Source organism: Phocoena phocoena, chromosome 9, assembly GCF_963924675.1.
Source record: "Phocoena phocoena chromosome 9, mPhoPho1.1, whole genome shotgun sequence".
NCBI lineage: Eukaryota > Metazoa > Chordata > Mammalia > Artiodactyla > Phocoenidae > Phocoena > Phocoena phocoena.
Window position 1 is genome coordinate 55,019,870 of NC_089227.1, and position 23,410 is coordinate 55,043,279.

Here is a 23,410-nt window from a genome sequence, read left to right on the forward strand (position 1 = left end):
TGTTTTTATGTGTATCAGTAGTTGATTCCTTTTTATTAACAAGTAGTATTCCATTGCATGGCTGTACCACAGTTTGATTATCCATTAACTGGCTAATGAACATTTTTGTTGTTTCCAGTTTGGGGCTATTATAAATAAAGATGCTATGGACATTTACATGTAAGTCCCTCAGGTAAATACCTAAGAGTTGAAGTACTGGGTCATTTGGTAGGTATATGTTGAACTTGTAAAGAAATGGCCATACTGTTTTCAAAAGTGGTTGTACTAATTACATTCCCACCAGCACTATAGGAAAGTTGCAATTACTGTACATCTTCACCAGCATTTGGTATGGTCAGTCTTCATAATTTTAGCCATTCTAATAGGTGTGTCATGGTGTCTCATCATGATTTTAATTTGCATTTCCCTAATGACTGCTAATATTGAGCATCTTTTCATGTGCTTATTTGCCATGCTTATGACTACTTTGGTGATGTCTTCAAATCTTTCATCCATTTTTTATTGAGTTGTTTTTTTCCTTATTATTTGGCTTTGAGAGTTCTTTATGTCTTTATACAAGTACTTTATCGAAATTATGATTTACAAAGATTTTCTCCAAGTGAGAAGGGGCTTGTCTTCATTCTTTTAACACTGTAATACAAAGAGCAGACATTCTTAATTTTGATGAAGTCTAATTTGTCCATTTTTTAAAATGGATCATGCTTTTGTCCTGTGTGAAAAAATCTTTGTACAACACATGGTTATAAAGATTTTTTCCTATGTTTTCTTCTAAAAGTTTTATAATTGTACACTCTACATCTGGCTCTGTGATCCATTTACACTGCGTTTTTATATAGGGTATAAGATATGGATCAAAGCGTTGGTTTGGGGTTTTTGTTTTTGCATGTAGGTATCCAATTTTTCCAGTTTCTTTTCAGTTGTTAAAAAGACTCTTTCATTAGATTTGGAAATTTTTTGATTGTTATTACTTGGAATATTTTTTCTGTTCCTCTGTTACTCCTGTCCTTTGGTGACACCAGTTATGCGTATTAGGCTCCTTGAAGTTGTCCTATAGCTCACTGACACTCTCTTCATTTATTCAGTCTTGTTTTCTCCCACTTTTTCATGTCGGACAGTTTCTATTGCTTTGTCTTCACATTTATTATTTTTTTTCTAAAATGTCTGTTTATCATATCCAGTGTACTTTTCATCTCAGATATTTTTGTTTTCATCTCTAGAAATTTGAATGGAACCTTTTTATATCTGTTGTGTTTCTACCTAACATGCCGAATCCTTCCTCCAGCTTCTTGAACATATGACTACAATATGTAAAGTTAAAAATAACTATATTAATGTCCTTGCCTACTAAATCAGTCCCATTTGTCATTTCCGGGTCACTCTTAATTGGTTCATTTTTCTCCATATTTTAGGTTGTATTTTCCTGCTTATTTGCATGTCTGGTTATTTTTGATTGGCTGCCAGATATGAATTTTACCTTGCTGAGTGCTAGATACTTTTGTATTCTTAGAAATACTCTCAGGTTTTGTTCTAGGATAGTTACATTATGTGGGAGCAGTTAGATCCTTTCAGATTGTGCTTAAGCTTTGTTAGGTGCAACCAGAGTAGGATTAAATCTAGGGCAAAACCCTTCCGAATACTGAATGCTTCATGAATTATGAGGTTTTTCCACTCACACTGGTGATAACAGAAACTATTTCTGACCCTGCATGACCTCCTGATATTGTTCCCCATAATGCTGATTCTTTACCTGATCGTACTCATGACATGCACTGACCAGTATTCAGCTGAACGCTGGAGGGAGTCCTCTAGTTCTTGAGCCCTTTCTCTGTGTAACCCTTTCCTCACTGTCACTCTGTTCTGTGCACTGTAACCCCCTTGATCTCCCTGTCTCTCAGCTCATCTCCTCAACTTGTAGACCACCAGGCTCTACCTAGCGTCCCCCTTCCTGGGTTACAGCCTGGAAACTTTTTCTGTGCAGTTAATTGGGGCAATTGTATAGTTCATCTTGTTTATTTCCAGTTTTTAGGGATCACTGTCTTCGTTGTCTGATGTCTTGACAACATTTCATATGTTTTGTCCAGTATTTTAGTTGTTTCAGTTTAGAGGGTGGGTCCTTGTTACTTCTCTTAGTCAGTGGGAGTCATTTTATCTCTACTTTCATTACCATAAGAATTTAATTTTTGAATAGGTGAGTCATTCCCATGGTTCTAGAAGTCAAGAAATAGGAATATGTATTCAGCTGAAATCTCCCTCCTAATCTACTACCAGTCTAGTCCTCACTCCCTATTGTTAAACAGTTAAGATTGCTTCCAATCTTTTGTGATTAGGACATATTCAATCGTTAATAGTCTTCTACATAAGTCATTTTGCATATATCTAAGTAACACTGCCGTTGAACACATTCCCAGAGGTGGATTACTAGGTCAGAGGTTTTTTGCATTTATAATTTTGATAGCTTTGCTGAATTGTCCTCCCAAGGGATTAAACCAGTTCTTCCACCAACCTGTTAGGACTATGGGCCAATAGGCATTTTCCTATCTACAGAATGTTATCAAATATTTGGATTCCTGCTAATATGACAGGAAGGAAATGTTATTATAGTATAGTTTTAATTTGTATTTCTACTCTGAGTGAGGTTAACATCTCCTCCTGTGTTTAAAAGCCATTTGTACTTTCTTTTTTCTCTTCCTTCTACTTTAGATTGTTGGTTATTCAGTTCTGTTAGAGATAAGAAGAATATGAGATTGAAATATATTAGCCAGTTGTATTTAGTAACTTCTTAATAACCAATGAACAGTTAACATTCATAGCCTATTAATGAAACACTTTAAAATGTACTTAACAAAATACAATTATACTAAATCTAGTCAAAACTCTGTGATTTAAAGGTCATTACAAAATGTTTAGATCAAAGGTTGGGTTCATTGATTTTTCAGACAAATTTTCAAAGTTCAGAGCAAAACTAGTTTAATTTGAGTTTTTGAGCTTGAGAGTAATGTTCCAAAACTAATTTGGTTAATGAAAAAATAGAATTGCTTCTTCCAGAAATCTTTTATATTGGAGAGATGTGGTTTGTTTGACAAATAATGACATTTCCAGAACAATTTGATGAGAGTAGGGAAATGAATATTTGAAACTTGGACTAACTCAGAAAGTCTGAGCCTTTTGTTATAAGATATATTCTGTCCCACAGATAAGAATAATAAACACATTCATGATTAGATGACAGGATCCTCTTACTATTAATTCAGTGCAGCTTTCTCGAGAAGTAAGGAGTATCCAAGTATTTTTACAACTTTGCACATCCATATCCTTCTTTGCCTCAAACACCTCTAACTTTTGCGTGTATCATTTTCAGGTGTTATAGCCTGTGGACAATTAATTAGGGAAGTAGTTGCTTTACCAAAATGAGTGAAGTAAATATGGGCCAGTAGTTTGTATTTTTTTAATTTATTATCAGTTTAAAGTTTGGCTTTATTTATGCAATGAAAAATATATTTTTAGAGTTGCATCAATATGGAGAGGCATCCATCACACGTCCATCAGGTATGATGTCATTCCAGGAGATTCTCTTGTACTCTGTTTTTCTGTCTTATCAGCCAGATAAATTTACCTTAATTACACTTAATCATTTTGGGTATTTTCCATTGCCAAAACATTGAGCTGCATGCCATTGTCAAGTTAGCCACTTGTCACATTTTAGCAATCTTAATACTGTTTGTATGCTTGCCTTTGAGATATTTCTAAAATTCTATATCAGGAAAAAAATTATTGGCTTACTGATTTTTTTAAGCATTAATATTTAGCCTTTCAAAAGTTATTGAAAATATTCTGAATGCTTTGTGTCAAAATCATCTAATTGTAAGTAACTAAAATTTTGTCATGTTCCCAAATTTATTTTTAAATTATTTTAATGTGCATCCATCACATTACATTTTAGTACACTAATAATGTAATATATCTGCTTGTGTTATTTGAATATCTTGTTTGGTTATATTTATAGAAGTATGATAAATAGAAAAATAACATTGTTATTTGACTAATTATGTGCTTTCCTGCTAGTTTACCTGCTGATTAATACTAAGTCAGTTCCTTAGCAGATAAAATTTGAATTTCTATAAATATGCCTGAAAAAAGTCTGTATTAAGAAAGTAATTGCTCTGAACTTGCCATCAAATACTGAAAATGCTTAACTTAATTAAAATTAAAATTAATAAACAATATTTTGGATATTGGAGATCATAACTAATAGTGATAATTGACATACTTTTATTAATAAAACAGATTTAAAGGAAATTTGTGTGGTTAAATGAATTTAAATTGGAAAATAGTTTCAAGGCTTTTTCAGTATTTGTTTTACAATTAATTTAATGCTGATCGTTTACATCAAAGCAAGATGATTCCAGAAAAGTATTTTCCGCACTAATTTTGGCTAGTGTGAATCTGTGTGATTAAAAATATATGTTATTACCAGGGATGAAAGTGGGTTGTATTTTGTTTTTTAAGTTTAATAAATATATTTCAGGTCTGTTTTCAATATGAACTTTTAGTATTTAATTTTTGCTTCAGGAAACTTAAGTCAGTCCTATTATATCTGAAATACATGCCTTAAATCAGCTGCATATATTAATTCAGAATGTTAATTAAAAAGTAGTATTTACTTGCGTAAAAATTACGCAGTGTTGGTTGGAAAATCACGTGAAAAGATTGAGAGAAAGTGTAAGAATGGTGGGAGAAAACAGTTGTCAAACTCCGTTGATTTACAATTAGGAGTTAAAAATAGAAACAAAAACTTAATGTAGTACTAACATTTATTTCTTATTTTCTTCTCTGATACCAAATTATTAATGTTCTAATAATTATATACTTATTTAAGGAAAACAAGTTCCTTAGTTGAAGTACTAAATACATTGTCAGTTACAATTAAATCACAGTGCTTTGAAAAAGATTTCAGAAATCCCGTGACAAATGATACATCTCTAGTATTTTTAATTGTGCTGTGTTTTAGGTATTTGTGAAATGTCATTTTGATTATAATCCATACAATGATAACCTGATACCCTGCAAAGAAGCAGGATTGAAGTTTTCAAAAGGAGAAATTCTTCAGATTGTAAACAGAGAAGACCCAAACTGGTGGCAGGTTAGTATGCTTCTCAAAATCTCTTCAACTGCCTTTTTATTTTTAATCTTAGATCTGGCCAATATCTGAATATTCAGGAAGAAGGTATTAGCATTTGTTCCAATGATTTTTCCTGCATGAACAGCTCCTGCTTCATGGCTGCTAATTTTGTGGACAGAAGACCAAATTGAGAGGGAATTTGTGAGTAGCTGTTAATAAATGCAGAATTAACTAGCCTGTGGTTCTCTTCCCTTGGTTTAGAGACTAGACCAGTCAGTTCTTCCACATGTGATTGCAGTAAAATATAGTATTGGGTAGGAACAACTCACTTGGGGGTCATCCCTTTTTAGTGTTTGTTCCTCTTAACTAGGAGTCTTTTACTGTAGGTAGAGTAATCTTCCTCTTGTCTCCTCTATGTATACATTCATGACAAATAAAACGTAATTTCTTAAGGTCTTAAATCCATTTGCCCACCTCTTCTCAGTAATTGAGAAATGAAGGCTTGCTTTATCATCCGTGTTGTTTGGTCTTGGATTGAAATCTGTTTGTATGGAAAGGGATGTGTGTTATCACTGTCTTTCCGCCCTCCATTTTCCAGAAGATGTGTGCGATGGTCTTCCTTTTCCTTTCCATTAATACAGTTTTCAGAAAACTCTAGCATAAGTAATAAGTCCGGTTTTGTACTTGTTTACATTGACTAGCAACCACAGTATTCAGAACTGTAGAAACAAAGTCTAAAATCGCTTAAACTGTAAAAGCAAAAGAGAGTCTCATTAAGGAACAAAGTGTGAAAGAAAAGGACCTGGTACCTAGCACTAAGTTCTGAATTAAATGGAGACATTAGTAACTCACATTACCTCTAATAAGTTATATTGACTTCTAAGGGGGAATGAATTACAAGAATAAGAACAGTCTTGCTAATATGTCCTTAAATTTAAATTAAGACATTATGATGTATAAGGGCACAGTGTGGTGAGAGAACTAAGAAATGAGTAGTTTAAATGGAATCCATGATTTCAAGAGGTTTCCACTGAACTTCTTAGAACTCATCTAAAAAAAATCTTTCTGTGACAGTGTCCTTTTTTAAACTTTCCCAGTTTTCTCTTTTTTCCCTTCTCTGTGAATGCCATCTCTCAGTTTTCTCTATCACCTGTCACCATTATCTATCTCAATCTCTTCCTGCATGTTTGTCATCTATTACTCTAATTGTATTTTTCAGGATTTTAATTGCTAAAAATGATACTGGATTTTTCTGTGCTAGCTGTAAGGATAAAGTCACTAATGTTGTGGGATAAGCCATTAGCAGCCAGTTCTCCAGCCACTATTTTGAAATAGCACTTCTTTGGGTTTCATTTTAAGTTAGTTTGTTGACAGTAGGTGAGGTTTTACCTATTTTAAACTTACTCCCCCTCAGGATATTCAGATTCCTGGTAGCATGAACTAAACTCTCCACTCTGTTCTCCCAGTGCTGTCTCTTTTTTTTTTTTTCCCATTGATTTGGCCTCAGGAAATACCAACGTAGTAGGATTATTGGATAACAAACACCTAACTAGGTGCCAACACATAACAGCATTTATTCCTTTCCATTCTCATTAGTTTAGTATTATAAATAAAAAGTTTTAGTAATTTAAAGAGCCTTATACCTTTGTATTTTGGTCTAAAAATTCACTACCAAATAGCACACTGGTTAGGTACCCATTGATTCCTCAGTACTAAAGTGTTTCAATATCCTGACAATGCCGTGCATTTAAATATCAAGGTCAGTTTCTTAAGATCAAACGTGATTTTTTTTTAACTGACTATTGCTTGTCCTACTTATTAGAATGTGGTCTCAAATTTTGATCACTGAGATATACAATTCATTAATTTGATTCTAGGCTAGCCATGTAAAAGAGGGAGGAAGCGCTGGTCTCATTCCAAGCCAGTTCCTGGAAGAGAAGAGAAAGGCATTTGTTAGAAGAGACTGGGACAATTCAGGTGATGAACTCGATACAATAAGTAACAGGTAGTCCTTTGTGGCCACCTTTCTTTGCCTCTTTCATCTGAATTAGCTGATGAATTTATTTAAAATATATCTGGAATTAATCCCTCTCATCTGCTTTAGTGTACTGCTCTCAAAAGTAAACTTTTTGTTCCCTTTCTGCCACCTGCTGGTATTGTATCAGAATTCAGTGGCTCAACTCACCCCTGCCTGCTTCTGCTTTGTAGGATGCAACACTGGGAAGATAATTCTCCCACCCCTATAGAACACCACAGGGCAGTGTATATAGTCTGACATACTGTTTAAGTTATATTTGCCTTGTCATCCTTCAGGACCTTTTTGTGGAACCATAAGTAGCAAAAAAAAGAAAAAGATGATGTATCTCACAACCAGAAATGCAGGTATGTTTTAAATACATTTTTGAGAAATCCAAGTGTAGTATGAAATAGCTTTATATCGTTCTCAATGTGGCATACACTCTAAATGTATAATTTTAAATGAATTAATTCAGATTAGTACCCAGCTGCAAGGGACTGCCATGTGAACACTTGGTACAATAATATACAGGCATTATTTAAATCCTGATATATATACTTGCACTATCACTAGTGTGCTTTATTTTATACTCATAGTTTATAAGAAAATGAATTGGTTAGGATTTATGCTTGTATTAATGAAGGAACAATGTGACAATTGAAACTATTTGTTCAAGAACTTTGATAGAAACTTGTGTCATTTCTACAGAACAGAATGTCTTTTTTTTTTTTTTTTTTTTTTTTTTATGCGTTACGCGGGCCTCTCACTGTTGTGGCCTCTCCCGTTGCGGAGGACAGGCTCCGGACGCGCAGGCTCAGCGGCCATGGCTCACGGGCCCAGCCGCTCCACGGCATGTGGGATCCTCCCAGACCGGGGCACGAACCCGTGTCCCCTGCATCGGCAGGCGGACTCTCAACCACTGCGCCACCAGGGAAGCCCCTGGAATGTCTTTTTTAAAGATAATAAAAGAAAGAGTTGTGATTAAGGGCAACTGTATTCTGCCATAACATTGTCCATGATACTTTTGGAAAAATAATACTGGACCAAACAAATCTTAGCCTGATCTAGTAGGATTCTTTCTTAAATCTTTTAGACTTAAATAAAGATAAATATGACACCTACCACAGTTATTCTTTTCAGTTATAAAGGCTGATAGGAGTGAAATGCAGCTCTTAGAATCAGAAGGCTCTGGAGGCTTACTCAAAAGAATTGATAATTTTAAAGTGCTTTCTTGACTTCGGAGCTACCTCTATATTGGTAATAAACTAAATAGCACATTAGAAAGGAAATAATCTAATAATGTACTATAATAATAATATAATAAGGGGAAATTAGACTCTCCCTTAATCTATTGTGGAGAAATTGTGCAAAGAAAGTGTTGCTGTTAAGATAATAACCTAAGGAAGAAGTGTTATTACTATAGATTGAAAGTTATAGCCATAATAATAGGTAATATAATATTTCAAATCCTCTGGCTTTATTGTTCATTAAATATATATTCTTAAAGCTTTCTTGCAAAATGGAAAATTTCTAATTTTCCCATTGATCATAATTTTGGAATGTGTTTCTACTGAAAATAGTTAAGATCCAACATTTTATTTTATACATAAATTTAGAATCTTAATATTTAAATGTTAGTATGTTGTCTATATGCATTTTATTAATCAAACTAATATTTGCAGAGTTCACCACACAGTATTTATTCATTTATATCATTGGAAGGGGATACTCATTCTATGAAACTTATTTAAGCAGCCACTCTAAGTGTACTGCTATCCTCCATATGTGATACTCACTTTTTAGTGGAATAGATTACATAAACTAATTTGCAATTTGATTATATTAAGTAATTATTTCTACTGATGAATTAATAAGAAACAGGTTTTAAGGGATAGATTATCTGATAAGGATAAAGTAAGGGTATTTTTCTGGTTTTGTTAGACAATTTTTTAAGGCAAATGAATAAAAGCAGGTGTTTAAATCAGGGTACAAAATAATTTATTGTACTTTACCAAATTTATTTTTAAAAATCTGTACTAAGTCAGTACAATTAAAGTGATACTTAACTATCAAGACAACTAAGCCATTACTGAACAGAATAGCAGAGGTTTTTCACCCATATAAAAGATAACTGAGGGACTTCCCATGTGGCGCAGTGGTTAAGAATCCGCCTGCCAATGCAGGGGACACGGGTTCGAGCCTTGGTCCAGGAAGGTCCCACATGCTGCGAAGCAACTAAGCCTGTGTGCCACAACTACTGAGCCTGTGCTCTAGAGCCCGCGAGTCACAACTACTGAGCCCACGTGCCACAACTACTGAAACCCGCACACCTAGAGACTGTGCTCCGCAACAAAAGAAGACACTACAGTGAGAAGCCCGTGCAGCGCAACAAAGAGTAGTCCCCGCTCGCCTCAACTAGAGAAAGCCTGCGCGCAGCAACGAAGACCAAATGCAGCCAAAAATTAATTAATTTTAAAATAATAATAAAAGATAACTGAATATGATGTTTTCCCATTCCCTTACTTTTAGAATTTGATCGTCATGAAATCCAGATATATGAGGAGGTAGCCAAAATGCCTCCCTTCCAGAGAAAGACATTAGTATTGATAGGAGCTCAAGGTGTGGGACGAAGAAGCTTGAAAAACAGGTTCATAGTGTTGAATCCCACTAGATTTGGAACCACAGTGCCATGTAAGTTTTCCGTTTCCTTTACTATTTAATTGGAAAGGAGTGGGGGTGGGGCAGATTATTATTATTTTATTCCCAAGTAATTTCTAATTATGCCAATGAAAATGAACAAGCAGATGATACTGAAAAACTTGGCGACTCTACAGCTGTCTTGAAATAGCATTGTGGGCCCTGTCACCTGGCTGCCTGGTGGCAATCGCTTCTCCAAACTCTTCAATCCAGAAGTGTTCGTTAAATGCAAGTATTAAGAGTTGTGGCAAAATCAGCATTAACCTTGCATTTTCTTGTACAGTTGATGTGTATCTGAAAAGTTGTATTTTCACCCATTTTCATCCAGCAGGGGAAACCTGCTGGATCCTCTGACACTCGTGATCTGGCTTGTCGCTTTCAGTCCTGTAAGGTCCTAAACCTGATTTTTGATAGCACATCAAGAGAGATTCCTCTTCCAGAGCAGGCAGCATTAATGAAGGTCACATTTATTTATATACAAAATACAATAATACTGATGGGAAATATAACCATTAGATGAACCAGACACTCATTTTATGATCTTTGTGTTCTTTCTCTATTTGCACATTTACAAGGAAAGTTAAATAATGTCAGAAGCATGCTTGATGAGAATGGAGTTAGAGCAAGGAGTTAAATACAAAGGTGTATTAGTCCTTATAATAAGGCAGTGATAGCATTCATTTTGGAGATATATGAGCCTTTACTTGTGGGAACTTACATGCGCTCTCCCCTGAACACAAGTCAATGTTGCCTTTATTAAGTCCCCTTTCTGTGCCTCCATTGCTGACCAAACCCCCTTTTGATTAACACAGAATTTCTGTAGGTATTTTAATGCCTTTAAGCTTTCCATGTCAAATCCTAGCCTAACATCACTCCATCTCTTTTGGATGAGTTTTAGAGTTTCTCTGCTTTCATCCAGTATGCTTTGACATTTAGTTCTCATTGAGTAATCTTATTGCTAACATGTATAGGGGTGTATTGGGCCAACAACGCTGTCATTGTCCTCATGTGCTGTTTGTAATCCCTTCAGGGTAAGACTTTGAGTTCCGTTGTAGGCACTGTAAATCACTAAATCAGACAAATCATAGTTAAGTAGTTAACAAAATAAAAATCTCACTGTGATCAAAGTATTTTAAAGTATTTTTGATTTTTATCAAATTAATACATGTAGCATATTTTAATCAAGTAGTTCTTAAAAATATGTAGTGAAAAATAACTCCATTTTCCTCTACCCCACCTCTGGCCTACTTACCAGAAACAGTCACTTTTCAGTCTTTCTGCTATTTATTTTGTTAGTCTTCCATATTTCTTAATAATGTCTTCATTCTGCTATTTCTTGTTCTGTCCAGTGTAGGCCTTACCTCCTGACTTCCTGAGTATCCTCCCAGCATAAAGATAGCTCTAGTTTCAGTTAATTCAGTTTCACTTTCTTGAACAGCCTCTTCCTCTCCCCCAACCCAGCAATTTCTAGAGTTCGTTTTTTTCTTCCCCTCTTTATCTTGTCTCATGTGTTCATGCGTATAGTTTTGTATTAAACCAAAGAACCTCTTATTTAGTAAGTCATGCTTTTTTCTTGGAGACCTCTGTCCCACAACCCTCAGCCTTCCTGCTTCAGTGAGGGCTACACACTCTCCACTCTGGCTGCCACACGTTCACATAGGGATGTTTCCCTTTGTTGCTGTCCTGGGTTGAAGCTATTGTTCCTGGGTCCCATTCTTTTTCTTTCTTGGTTTATTGCCTTGTTTTGCTACGGCACATGCCTTGTAACTTGACAAAAAAACTGCTGTATGGGATGTAATTTCTGCATCTTTGTATTTGAAGTTGTGTATTTTTTTGTCTCCTATTTGATTATCTGGGAATAGAAAGTCTAGATTGTAAAACCCAAAAGATGTTACTCTTTAACCCAGTTTTGTTAAGAAGTCTAATGTCATTCTAATTTTTGTCCTCTCATACATGACCTGATGTTTCCTTCAGTCTTTTTATTTCGTTGGTTTTCATTATTTTATAATTTAATAATGAGGTGCCTTTGTGCGCATCTATTTTTATTTATTGTGCTGATGATTAGTGAGCTTTTCAGACTAGAGATGCATGTCATTCAATTCTGGGGAATTACTATTTCTTGGATGATTTCTCCCTGTTTTCTCTATTCACTTTTTCTAGAATTTCTATTAGCTGGATGTTGAACATCCTGGATTCATCTCCTCAGTCTCTTACTTTTTAAAATCATGTTGTCCAACCCTTTCTCTTTTTATTCTACTCTTTAAAAGATTACCTTGAGTTCTTTGCCTTCTATCTCATCAATGTTTTATCATAAGTAGTCATATTTTTCATTTTAGGATTATTTTCTGTTTCCTGTTTTTTCCCACAGCATCATCTGTTTGTGGGCGCTATCTCTTCTGTATCTCTAAGAATATTAAGCAGTGAGTGTGATTTTTTATTTTCTATAGGATGATAAAAGGGTTCTGGAGATGAATAATGGTGATGGTTGCACAACAGTGTTACTGTACTTAATGCCACTGAATTGTGCACTTAATAATGGTTAAAATGATAAATTTTATGTTATGTATATTTTATCCTGATTAAAAACACTAAAAAAGTTAATTGTGTTAGCTTCTTTATATTCCAGCATATAAGTACACCATGCTTTACTGTTATCACCCACTTATATGGTTTGGGTGGCTTTTTTGTTATAAATAAAGAGATGATAAAATGTGTATACATAAATCTCAGATGTAAAATTATTAGACCAAAGGATGTATAGAGAGATTTATAAATATAGAAGTATTACATATATTTATTTCAACTTCTATATTTCTTCATGCCAAATTAATTTCCAGAAGATGTACTATTTTACCTTTCAAGACTTATTTTTAGTAAAGATTCAAGTCTGAATTTTTATATATAAAAGATTTATGTATATCCATACATTGTCAAGTATCACTTCTTCATATAATGTAGGTGGTGTTTTACTTTTCCTTAAATCATTCATGTTTATATAGTGTTTAGTTTGTTTGTTTGTTTGAAGCCTCAGAATCAACACACACAAAAATAATACTGATGAAATGTGACAAGTTTGCCTAATTTTTGATACACAGTCTTGTGCTACACATTGGTGGGCTGGTTGGGGAAGTCTCATAGTGAAGGACGTAAATGCTGGTGTTGGATTAAATTGACTTAGTTTTCTCTTTATATTGTGAAATGGTCCTAAAATAAAATATAAAAAATTATTAATCCAGGTGGACAAGCTACCTTATGAATCATGTTTTCCCTTTAATACATCTTGGGATAGTTAAATAAAATGTTACTTTGTTGATTATTTCCTAACTATTTGAAGAGCTACTAAAGATTAGAATTTTGCCTGTCAATCACAGAACTTAAATTCTAAGCAATCGCATTACTTAGTTGCTTAGCATATAAGCCTAAGGAATCAGCTGTAGTCAATCCACCCTGTTCTAATTTCTCTGTTCTAGAAATGGAAAGGGGCTTAATTATGTGCCAATGTAGATTTCTTTTTTGAGTCTTCACTAGAGAATGGTATTGCGGTTAAAATTCGCTTGTAAACGAAAAACATTTCACCAAGAATTTGAGATTCCCTCCACATGTTGGAGGTAGTGTTGGGGGGGGCAGTGTGTGTGCCTGTACATATTTATTTCAAGCAGCACGTTTCCATAAATGGTTTCACTGTAGTGCGTCCCCAAAAGTCGTGCTCTTCTAAAATTATCTTTATGGATATTAAGCCAAGTCCTAGTATGTATGTATTTGGGGAGTTTAAAATTGCCTTAGGAGTTTTATCATACCACCTTTGGTGAATAATCCCAGAAACCTTAGAGATCACACATTTTTGAATATGAAAAGCCATCATAGCATCTTGAAGCTCTTTAAGTGACTATAAATCTCTCCACAGTGGTCTGGAATGAGCCAGAAAACAGCAGGGGAAAAAGGGAATCCTCTTGTACATAATAATCTTATTTATGAATTAGGCCCTTATTATTGAGCTTGAACTTAAAGTTTTTTTCTTATAAAAGTTTTCTTGATGTGTTGTGCTTATTTCAAATAGTCAAAATTCTGTCAGTTTTTCATCTGATTACTTTGTAACTTTAATTGCGTGTGGTTAATGATTTTGGCAGATATTCTGCATGTATAAGTACTTGATTAATAGAAGTAGAATACTGTTTTATATCTGATCTAGGCAAACTCAGATGAAGTTGCTAAACTTGAAAATAACACACACACATACACAAATTACTTTTCTTCTTAGGGAGTGCTAGCAAGTTGGCAGAGAATACCTAACTCTGCACCTTTGCAACAGTTTGAAAAGTGATAATCGTCCATTCCTAGCACAGCCAAGTTGCAAAGGAGTTGTATGTCTCTAAAATACCTGACAAAAGGATGTTTTAAGTTTTTGACTTGGTCTCTTCTCTCTCATTCTCTCAGAATACTTCAGGTCAGAGTAGAGAAAGTTACTAGACCATAATAACATCCAGGTGGCTAGATCCACCGAGTTGCAACACAAAACAATTAGCATTTGGGAATGTTAATTAGAAGGAAGCTAGAAGAAAAGTTTGGTGCTGGGGCAAGATAAAGGATAGATAATTTATGGGTAAAACTACACTTCAGAAAATTGATAATACCAACTAAGAATAGAATTTTGCTCATCTGTTGGACACTCAATTAGGAAATGTTCAGAGAAGTGTGAAGAAAGGCTGTAATTGATATTCCTTAAGGAGAAGGGGAGTGCTGGTCAGCTGGAAAAGATGTTCACTTGCAATATACCTCACACTTATTAGCTCTCACCATAGTTAAGAATTTAACTTTAGGGCTCTGCTTCTAGGTAAATAAATATATTTTGAGTTTCAAACTGACTTTATAAAGCACATTTTTTGGATATAAGTTGTATATTGGAGACTACCTCTTAAAACATTACTAATCAGGGGTCTGCAAACAATTTTATTCAAGAGCCACGTATAGTAAATATTTTAGGCTTTGCAGGCCATCTAGTCTGTGTCACAACTATTCCGCCATTGTAAAACGAATGAAACCATAGGCCATAAAATGAATGAACATGGCTGTGGTCCATAAAACTTTATTTACAAAAATAGGAAGCAGGCCAGGTTTGGTCATAGGCCATAGTTTGCCAACCCCTGCACTAAATGGAAAAGACTTAGGCTACCCTGTGCCTTTTAGTTTGTTTTTTAATACCCTGCACTGTCTCTGTACAAATTCTCAACGCTATTTTATTTAGTTACTTCACGGAAACCAAGGGAAGATGAAAAAGATGGCCAGGCATATAAATTTGTGTCACGATCTGAGATGGAAGCAGATATTAAAGCTGGAAAATATTTGGAACATGGGGAATATGAAGGAAATCTCTATGGAACCAAGATTGACTCTATTCTTGAAGTTGTCCAAACTGGACGAACTTGCATCTTGGATGTCAACCCACAAGTAAGCTGCATGATTCCAAAGATATTTTTTAAGTTTTATTTCCTGTGGAGTTTTTGTTTCTTCTTCAGATTATGAGGGTGGCTCTTTCCCTCTGTTACTTGTGACAATAGAGAACCTTATTATGCATCAACAACTAGTTAAATAAATCTCTGATCTGTTAGCCAACAGAGGCATGGATAGCTATAGAAGCTTGATAGAAGTTTAGTATTTATTTACATGCTTAAGTAATATATAAATGCATGTGTTAGGAAATGTTAAATTTAAAATTTGAACAAGGCTGAAACATGAGGAATAAAAATTAAAGTCATACCCCTTCCACCCAGCACACACCCACCCACTCACCATTCATTTCATTCTCATTCCATGTCTCCCTTATTGACCCCTTCTCACCATTCTACACTCAACCCAGTGGGTTTTCTATTTTTGTTGTTTCTCTTATACATAAATGGAAAAATTTTATACAGATTCTTTAACCTTTTTTCATTAAACAGTATTTCTTGAAGATCTTTTCATGTTAGGTACTGTAGAGATTTTTTTGTTCTTTGTAATTGCTGCATGGTATTTCATAGTGCAGATATATATTTATTTATATAACCACTCCAATTAATGGACACTGAAATTACTTCTGCTTTTTCAATATTAACAGAATTCTACAATTAACATGGAAAGCATTTACATCATTCTTGATGATTTGGGGATCATTAAGTTTAATACTTTCCTTGGTTCAAGGGTACCAGAAAGTAGTGAGATTGAGGTCAGAACAAAATTTAATGGATCACCATTTTAGGAAAGTACTGTATGGAATCAAAAGGATAGAAGGGAGGGGGGGCAGATAGCAAGTATTAAATTATGTCCTTTATCTTGAGGAAGAGGGCAGATGGACTTTGATTATTTAGTATAAACTAAAGGGTAATATAATTCAAATTCTAATCCTGTATAAACTGGTTTGTAATTGTTCTTCTACACAGGCCCTGAAAGTGCTGAGGACATCCGAGTTCATGCCCTACGTTGTGTTTATTGCTGCTCCCGAACTAGAGACGTTACGTGCCATGCACAAGGCTGTAGTGGATGCTGGTATCACTACTAAGCTTTTGACGGTAAGCAGTTCTTTTCAGGCTAACAATACTATTTTCCTCCTAAAATTTTTCCTTTTTCTTTTGGGCATGTTTAATTCCATCCATATTTATGAAATAAACACACTGTATAGGGTATTGGAGAATAAAAATTTGTTCCCTAGATGTAGTTAGGATTTGGAACCATATTGCTTTTACTTAGAAACCATTGTTCACTCTATTTTAAAACAAGTTTACTCCCCCTATGTAAATGAAATGGACCAATGTTAAAAAGTGCATATTAATCTAACTCCCTCATTTTACTAATGTGGAAACTGGTCCCGAAGACCAATAACAAGTATGTTCATCATAAGGTTTACTATTGGTAGAGTTAGGTGTTCTGACTTTTAGTTGTTACATGTCTTTTTCTCTTGTTCTTCCTCTCTTTTCTCATGTTACGGAAAATTTTAAATATGTACAAAAGAGGGAAGAAATGAACTCCCAGGTACCCATCACTTAGCTTCAATAACACATGGCCATTTTTGTTTCACTTAGACCTCTCTTCACTTCCTCCCTTACCATGAATTATTTTGAAGTAAATCTTTGATATCATATCAACCATAAGTACTTTAGTATTTATCTCTAAAAGACAGACTTTTTGGACATAACCATAACACCATTAGCATATCAAACATTAGAAAGAGCAACTTTTTCTCAATATCATCAATATACAGTCTGTATTTGAATTTCCTCAGTATTTATCTTTTTTTTTGACAGTTTGTTCAAATCAGGATCCAAGCAAGATTAACATGTTGCATTTACCTGATGTCTTCTAAATCTCTTTTTTTTCCCCCAGCTTGAGGTATAATCGATACACAATAAACTGTACACGTTGAAAGTATACAACTTGATAAGCTTGGGTATATGTATACATGCATGAAGCTACTGCAGTCAAGATAACAGGCATGTCCCTCGTCTTCATAAGTTTCCTTGTGCCCCTTCAGAGTCCCTCCCTCCTTCTTCTACCTCTTCTACACTATAGGTGATAAGCCTTGAGATCAGGTAGTTTTAATCCTCTTTGTTCTTTTGCAGGTTGCTCCATGTGTCTACTGAACTTTATGAATATCTGAAATATAGTTATCAATGTTTTTATATCACTGTCAACGAATTCTAACGTTTGCATCACTTCTGGATTGGTTTTGACTGAATGACTTTGCTCCTCATGGGTCTTATTTTCTTGCTTCTTTGCAATCCTGGTAATTTTTTATTGGATACCAGACATTGTGAGCTTTGTCCTAGGATGCAGTAATGTGGAAACAGTTTGTTCCTTTCAGATCTTGCTTTAAAAATTTGTTTGGTAGAACCAGAGCAGTTCTCATTCTAGGGGCAATTATTCTTCACTACTGAGGCAAGACCCATTTGAGCACTCTCCCAGATGGCCCATGTGACGTGAGGTTTTCTGTTCTGCCTGGTGGGCATGGGTACTATTTCTGGCTCAGAAAGAATACCTCTCATCCTTTCTGGTGGTTCTTTGGCGACCCTGGGTAGTGGTAACGTGCACAGATTGGTATTCAGCTGAATGCTGGAGGGGGACCTTTACAAATCTCGAGAGTTCTCTCTCCATACTGCTATTCTATCCAGTATTCTGTCCTGCAAACTCCTGCTACTTTGTTCTCCCTGGGCTCTCAGCTCTGTCCCAACTTAGAGTCCAGTAGTGTCCTCCTGGGCTCCACCTCACTGTGTTGCAGCTTGGAAACTCTTTCAAGCCAGTAACCTGGGGTAATCGTAGGGCTCGTCTCATTTGCTTCCTGTCTCTCTGGAATCCCTGTCTTCCATTACCTGATGTACAGTGTCTTAAAAAGTGTTCCATACATTTGGTCTGTCTTAGTTGTCAGGCAGGAAGGTTAGTCTGATATCTGTGATTGCATATTAGCTGGAAGCAGACCCTCTCCCTTTAGACTGTTTTAATCTGTAAATCTTCACTGCCTCCCTTCCCTCTCTTTTAACCTTCTAACTTAGTTGTTTAAAAAAACTGGGTCATAGAAAAACTGGGGCCTGATCTGTAAAGTTCCTCAGTAGCTCTTCACCTAATGATTTTAGCAATTTTTATTGATCTTTGCCTGGCTCAGTTAATTTTTTAGGAATTGTGAAGTGGTGTTATTCCAAGTTTGTCATTTGTTCTGCATTTATAAACTAGAATTCTTCTAAATAATTTTTCCTTATCAACTAGTTGATGACTCTGAAGTAGAGTATATATAGGAAAGTCAGAACATAATGCTTGATACTTCCCCTTTAAGGGTCAGTTTTCAGAATAATGGGTTTGTTCAGTAACAGTCTCCAGAGGCGACAGGTGACCAAATAAGGTTTGTGGGTTTTTTAGTTTCATCATGAGCACATGGATTTAAACTTACTTGATGTGTTTTATTACTCTTTTGCAATTATTATTCTTATTGATGTTCAAATCGCCCCATCTTTGACCAACAGGGGCTTATTTAAGTTGGCCCTTGAGACCTATTTCATGAGCCTAATCGTCTGAGATAGCTTCCTAGCTATATGACAAATGCTCCAGGGTCATCTTGTACATTTTCTATTCCAGGCCAGGAATCAGTTACTTCTCCAAGAAGCTCTGGTTCCTTTTAGAGTAAATGGTATTTTAGGACCGTAATACTAGGGGTGCACATTGTCCCAAGATTGATCATTGTTTCTAGCTAAATGCACCTTTTAGGTAGACAGAACTAGTTTGGTTATGTGCTTTTCTGTTTGTATGTTTGAAGGAAACTAAATCATGAATATATATTGATACTTCCCAATCAAATTCAGGATTACAGGGTTTTATTTAACCTCTTTCATATATATAACTCCATTCTCCTAGGCTGAGTATCCCAGTTCTCAAAAACACCAGGAATGTTAGAATATAGCACATAATTGCTCATTTGATTCATCTCACAGTACACATACAACAGTCTGAAAATAAGTGTACAAATACTACCAGGTATGATTACTGTGAACTGTCTCTTTCTCCTTTATCCTTAGGGTTTATCTCACTAAGTATATACAGTCAAATCAAATCGCCGTGTTTTAAAATCACTTGGAATACTCTGTGTACTTAGGTCAGCTATTACTCTCTGATGTTTAAATTGTCCTGTCTTCAGCTAAGAAGAGCCTATTCATCTTGTTTTCTGAGTCTTTTTAACACAACCCCATAAACTTTGATGTGCTTCCTGGTATGACAAGCTGCTCCAGGTTATCCTTACACATTTCTTGGCCCAGATCTGGAACCAGCCTTCCAAAAGCCCTGGTTCCTTTTAGTGGGAAATGGTATTTAGAGATAATATTAGAAGCTAAAGGTGTGCATTCAACTTAGTTTGTCATTGTTTCTAGGTCTTCTCAGTGGCCAGATGAAGGAAATATATTTTCCCCTTTTGGAAAATATACATCATTAATTCAGTTGGATAGTTCCAACTCACATTTTACATTTTTACTTCCTGGACTATGTTTATCTTTTTTTCCTCCTATGCTGAAAGTCTTGGTTCCTGATGACATTAACATAGTTTCTGACTTTACATGTGTAAACTAAGCACATACTATATATATAATTTCTGAGTAACAATATTAACATTAACAGTATGATTATTGAAAAGTTCTAAGTTTCAGACTTAAACTTTTTAAAAAAATTGTTCTTATGATATATCCCTTGAGTATTATTTTAAAGTCGCTAAAATAATTCTTTTCTGTGGTTAAGGCATCAACTTGAAACACAGATTTGTTTCATTTTGCTTTTTAGGTATTGCTCTTTTTATTTTTATTTGAATTTGATTTTATTGTAATATAATTCTATACATTTTCATAGTTTCAAAGTAAATCTTAAAAACAAACAAACAGGGGCTTCCCTGTTTGTGGCGCAGTGGTTGAAAGTCCGCCTGCCGGTGCAGGGGACACGGGTTTGTGCCCCGGTCTGGGAAGATCCCACATGCCGCGGAGCGGCTGGGCCCGTGAGCCATGGCCGCTGAGCCTGCGCATCCGGAGCCTGTGCTCCGCAACGGGAGAGGCCACAGCAGTGGGAGGCCCTCATACCGCAAAAAACAAACACACAAAAATCTAGCCTTTCCCTATTCTCTCTACTCTGTTACCTCCTACCCACATAGTCATTTTTACAATTTTTTTTTTAATATAAGCAAGTATGTATGTGTATCCTCCCTCCCTCATTTCTTACATAAAAGGTAACTTACTACATACAGTAGTCTGCCTGCGTTTTTCACTTACTAATATATTCTGGAGATCATTCTAGAGCCATACATAGAAATTTTTAAATTCATTTTTCCATCTATATGGTATACTCCATTATTGTTACAGGATTGTTATTGTCAGAAAAGAACTTTTTTTTTTTTTAACAAGACAAATTGCTAATGACTGTATTAGGTAAGATTTGTTTACAAGTTGAATTGGGGCCTGTTTATACATCTATAATAAAAGATAGTTGTTTCAAATTGATTTCGAAATCTTAGTGAAAATATTAACTATAGTACTAGTATCCCTCAGGCTTAGTTGGGAACCCATTTCTCTCTATATACTTTCCTTTAGGTGTTTTCACCAAATCCACTGACTTACATATCGTTGTTATGCTGATGATTCCTAATTTATATGTAGATAACCCAGACCTCAGAGCTCCAACTTATATAACCATTACCTACTTAACATTACATCTGCACTTGGATGTCTCACAGACGTGTTAAACTTAACATGTACAAACAAAGTAGAATGTTTTGTTTCCTCTCACCAATATCCTGTTTTTCACACTCCCACCCCCTCAACTCTGCATCTTCTGCAACCACCCATTTATTCAAGCTAGAAACTCGAGCTATTTCTTTTTCTTTTTTTTTTTTTTTTTGCCGTATGCAGGCCTCTCACTGTTGTGGCCTCTCCCGTTGCGGAGCACAGGCTCCGGACGCGCAGGCCCAGCGGCCATGGCTCACGGGCCTAGCCGCTCCGCGGCATGTGGGCTCTTCCCGGACTGGGGCACAAACCTGTGTCCCCTGCATCGGCAGGCGGACTCTCAACCACTGCGCCACCAGGGAAGCCCCTCGAGCTATTTTTGATTCATTCATATTTCTCACTTTTCATATCCAGCCCATCAGTTAATCCTGATGATTTTATCACCAAAGTATATTTCTAGTCTGGTGTCATTTCCATCTCCTCTGCCACCATCATAATCCAGAGATGTCTTTCCATTGCATCTAGGTCCTCCATCACCTAGCCTGGGCTATCTCAACTTACTACCCACCCTCCCTAAGCCTCCATCCATCTTGGTCTTTCAGTATCTTAAACACATCTGGGTCATTTTCCTCCTGAACTTTACATTCCTATTTCCTCTGCCTGGAATGGTCTTTCTCCCACTGTAGTTCTCAGTTTAAATGTCATTTCCTCAGTTTAAATATCATTTCTTCATTTGTAGAGTATTTGTAAGCACTCTGTCTAAAGTAGATCTCTTAAAATTCTTTGTTCCTGGTTGGTTTCTTTCATAGTACTTGTTACAACTTGCAGGTTTTTGTTTATTTGCCCTTTATTTGTCTCCTACACTGGAGGGTAGGAGCCCATTCTCTCTTATTCATTTTTATAGCCACAAATTATGAAATATAGTAGACGGTTTAATAGGAACTCAGTATTTGAAGAACATGTAGAAGCATTATGAAATTTCATAACACTTGCAATTTAATGAAAAGCTTTACTTGCTCATGCAAAACCCATTACTTATTTATTCCCCCACATTGTTCCAAAATGACTAGAAATACTTTATGAAATACAAACAGTACTAGCTAAAAAGATAGATAAAAGTGTGTGTGTGTTGTTGGGGGTGGGGAGCATGGACAGGCAGCCTTCAAATTACATTTCTGAGATTCTTTTTCTTAGAGAAAGGCAGCAAATTTGGCTTTGAGCTTAACAGCCGCTGCAGATTGGGTTCCATGAGTTACAGAATCCATACGATAAAAATGTTTTGAAAAGGGTGATGCAGTTGGGCTAGAGACCAGTCACCTACAAGAATTCTTTTATTACTTTGGGTGTCACCCCAAGATATTGTCAGCAGTCTTTTAATCAGGAATCTTACCTTAGTATCAGTGAAACAGAAGATACAGAATACTCATAAATTCAAACATGAGTGCCAGCTGGAAAGACTAGGATATGAGCAGATGGTAATGTCTTTTTTAACAATCTATATAGATTAGATTTTGAGGATTAGTATCAGAATCACAACAAACAAATATCCAACCTACTTATTTCACTTTGAGTTGGTTTTGAGCAATTAAATATACATTATATAAACTTTTCCTTTTAAAACTCTTTGACAGGACTCTGACTTGAAGAAAACAGTGGATGAAAGTGCACGGATTCAAAGAGCATACAACCACTATTTTGATCTGATCATTGTAAATGACAATCTAGACAAAGCCTTTGAGAAACTACAAACTGCCATAGAGAAACTGAGAATGGAGCCACAGTGGGTCCCAATCAGCTGGGTTTACTGATGATTCAATAAGGTTCACAATTAAAATAAAACTTTCAAAAAGTGACTGCAACAAATAAACCTTCTACTGAGAAAATACATGCACAGATAGAAGTTATCTGCCAAGTCCAGGCATTTTTATTGTGTAGATTGAAGTACCAGTACACTATTCTGGATTTTTATAGAAAAATGTGGTTGGGAAGGTGTACTAAAATATAATTTATCTTAATTTTTCTAACTTTTTATGAATAATCTTTCTATTCATATCACATAAAGAAATGCGTTGAAGCATTTTGTATATGTTTTGATTTAGTACCCTTGCCTTTTTCATCAAAGGAATTTTCAAATCATTCACTCTAACATTGGTCTCATATTTTCACTGTGATAATGAATACTTGAAATAGTTTTGTAAAGCTGTCATTGAGTTCAGTATTTAGTGAAGGGTCAGCTACTCTTATTAGGAGAAAATAATGGTTTATTGGCCTTCTTTCCTAATATGTATAATTTCTTACAGAAGCAGAATTTTAATGTCAGTGCTACAGCTAGTCTACTACCATCCAATACTGACATCAGAAGTCTGC

At 35.4% G+C, this 23,410-nt stretch overlaps 1 protein-coding gene across 1 annotated transcript in view; it reads left to right on the forward strand.

Moving 5' to 3' along the window:
- The window catches only part of PALS2 (protein associated with LIN7 2, MAGUK p55 family member), a 102,206-nt gene extending 79,355 nt beyond the window's left edge, over positions 1-22,851 (forward strand). The window contains exons 6-12 of the mRNA XM_065883743.1: positions 5,009-5,140; positions 6,997-7,096; positions 7,433-7,501; positions 9,666-9,827; positions 15,076-15,278; positions 16,247-16,375; positions 22,675-22,851. Of these exons, the coding sequence (XP_065739815.1) occupies positions 5,009-5,140; positions 6,997-7,096; positions 7,433-7,501; positions 9,666-9,827; positions 15,076-15,278; positions 16,247-16,375; positions 22,675-22,851 (972 nt within the window). The remainder of the gene's footprint in view (positions 1-5,008; positions 5,141-6,996; positions 7,097-7,432; positions 7,502-9,665; positions 9,828-15,075; positions 15,279-16,246; positions 16,376-22,674) is intronic.
- The last annotated feature ends 559 nt before the right edge of the window (positions 22,852-23,410 follow it).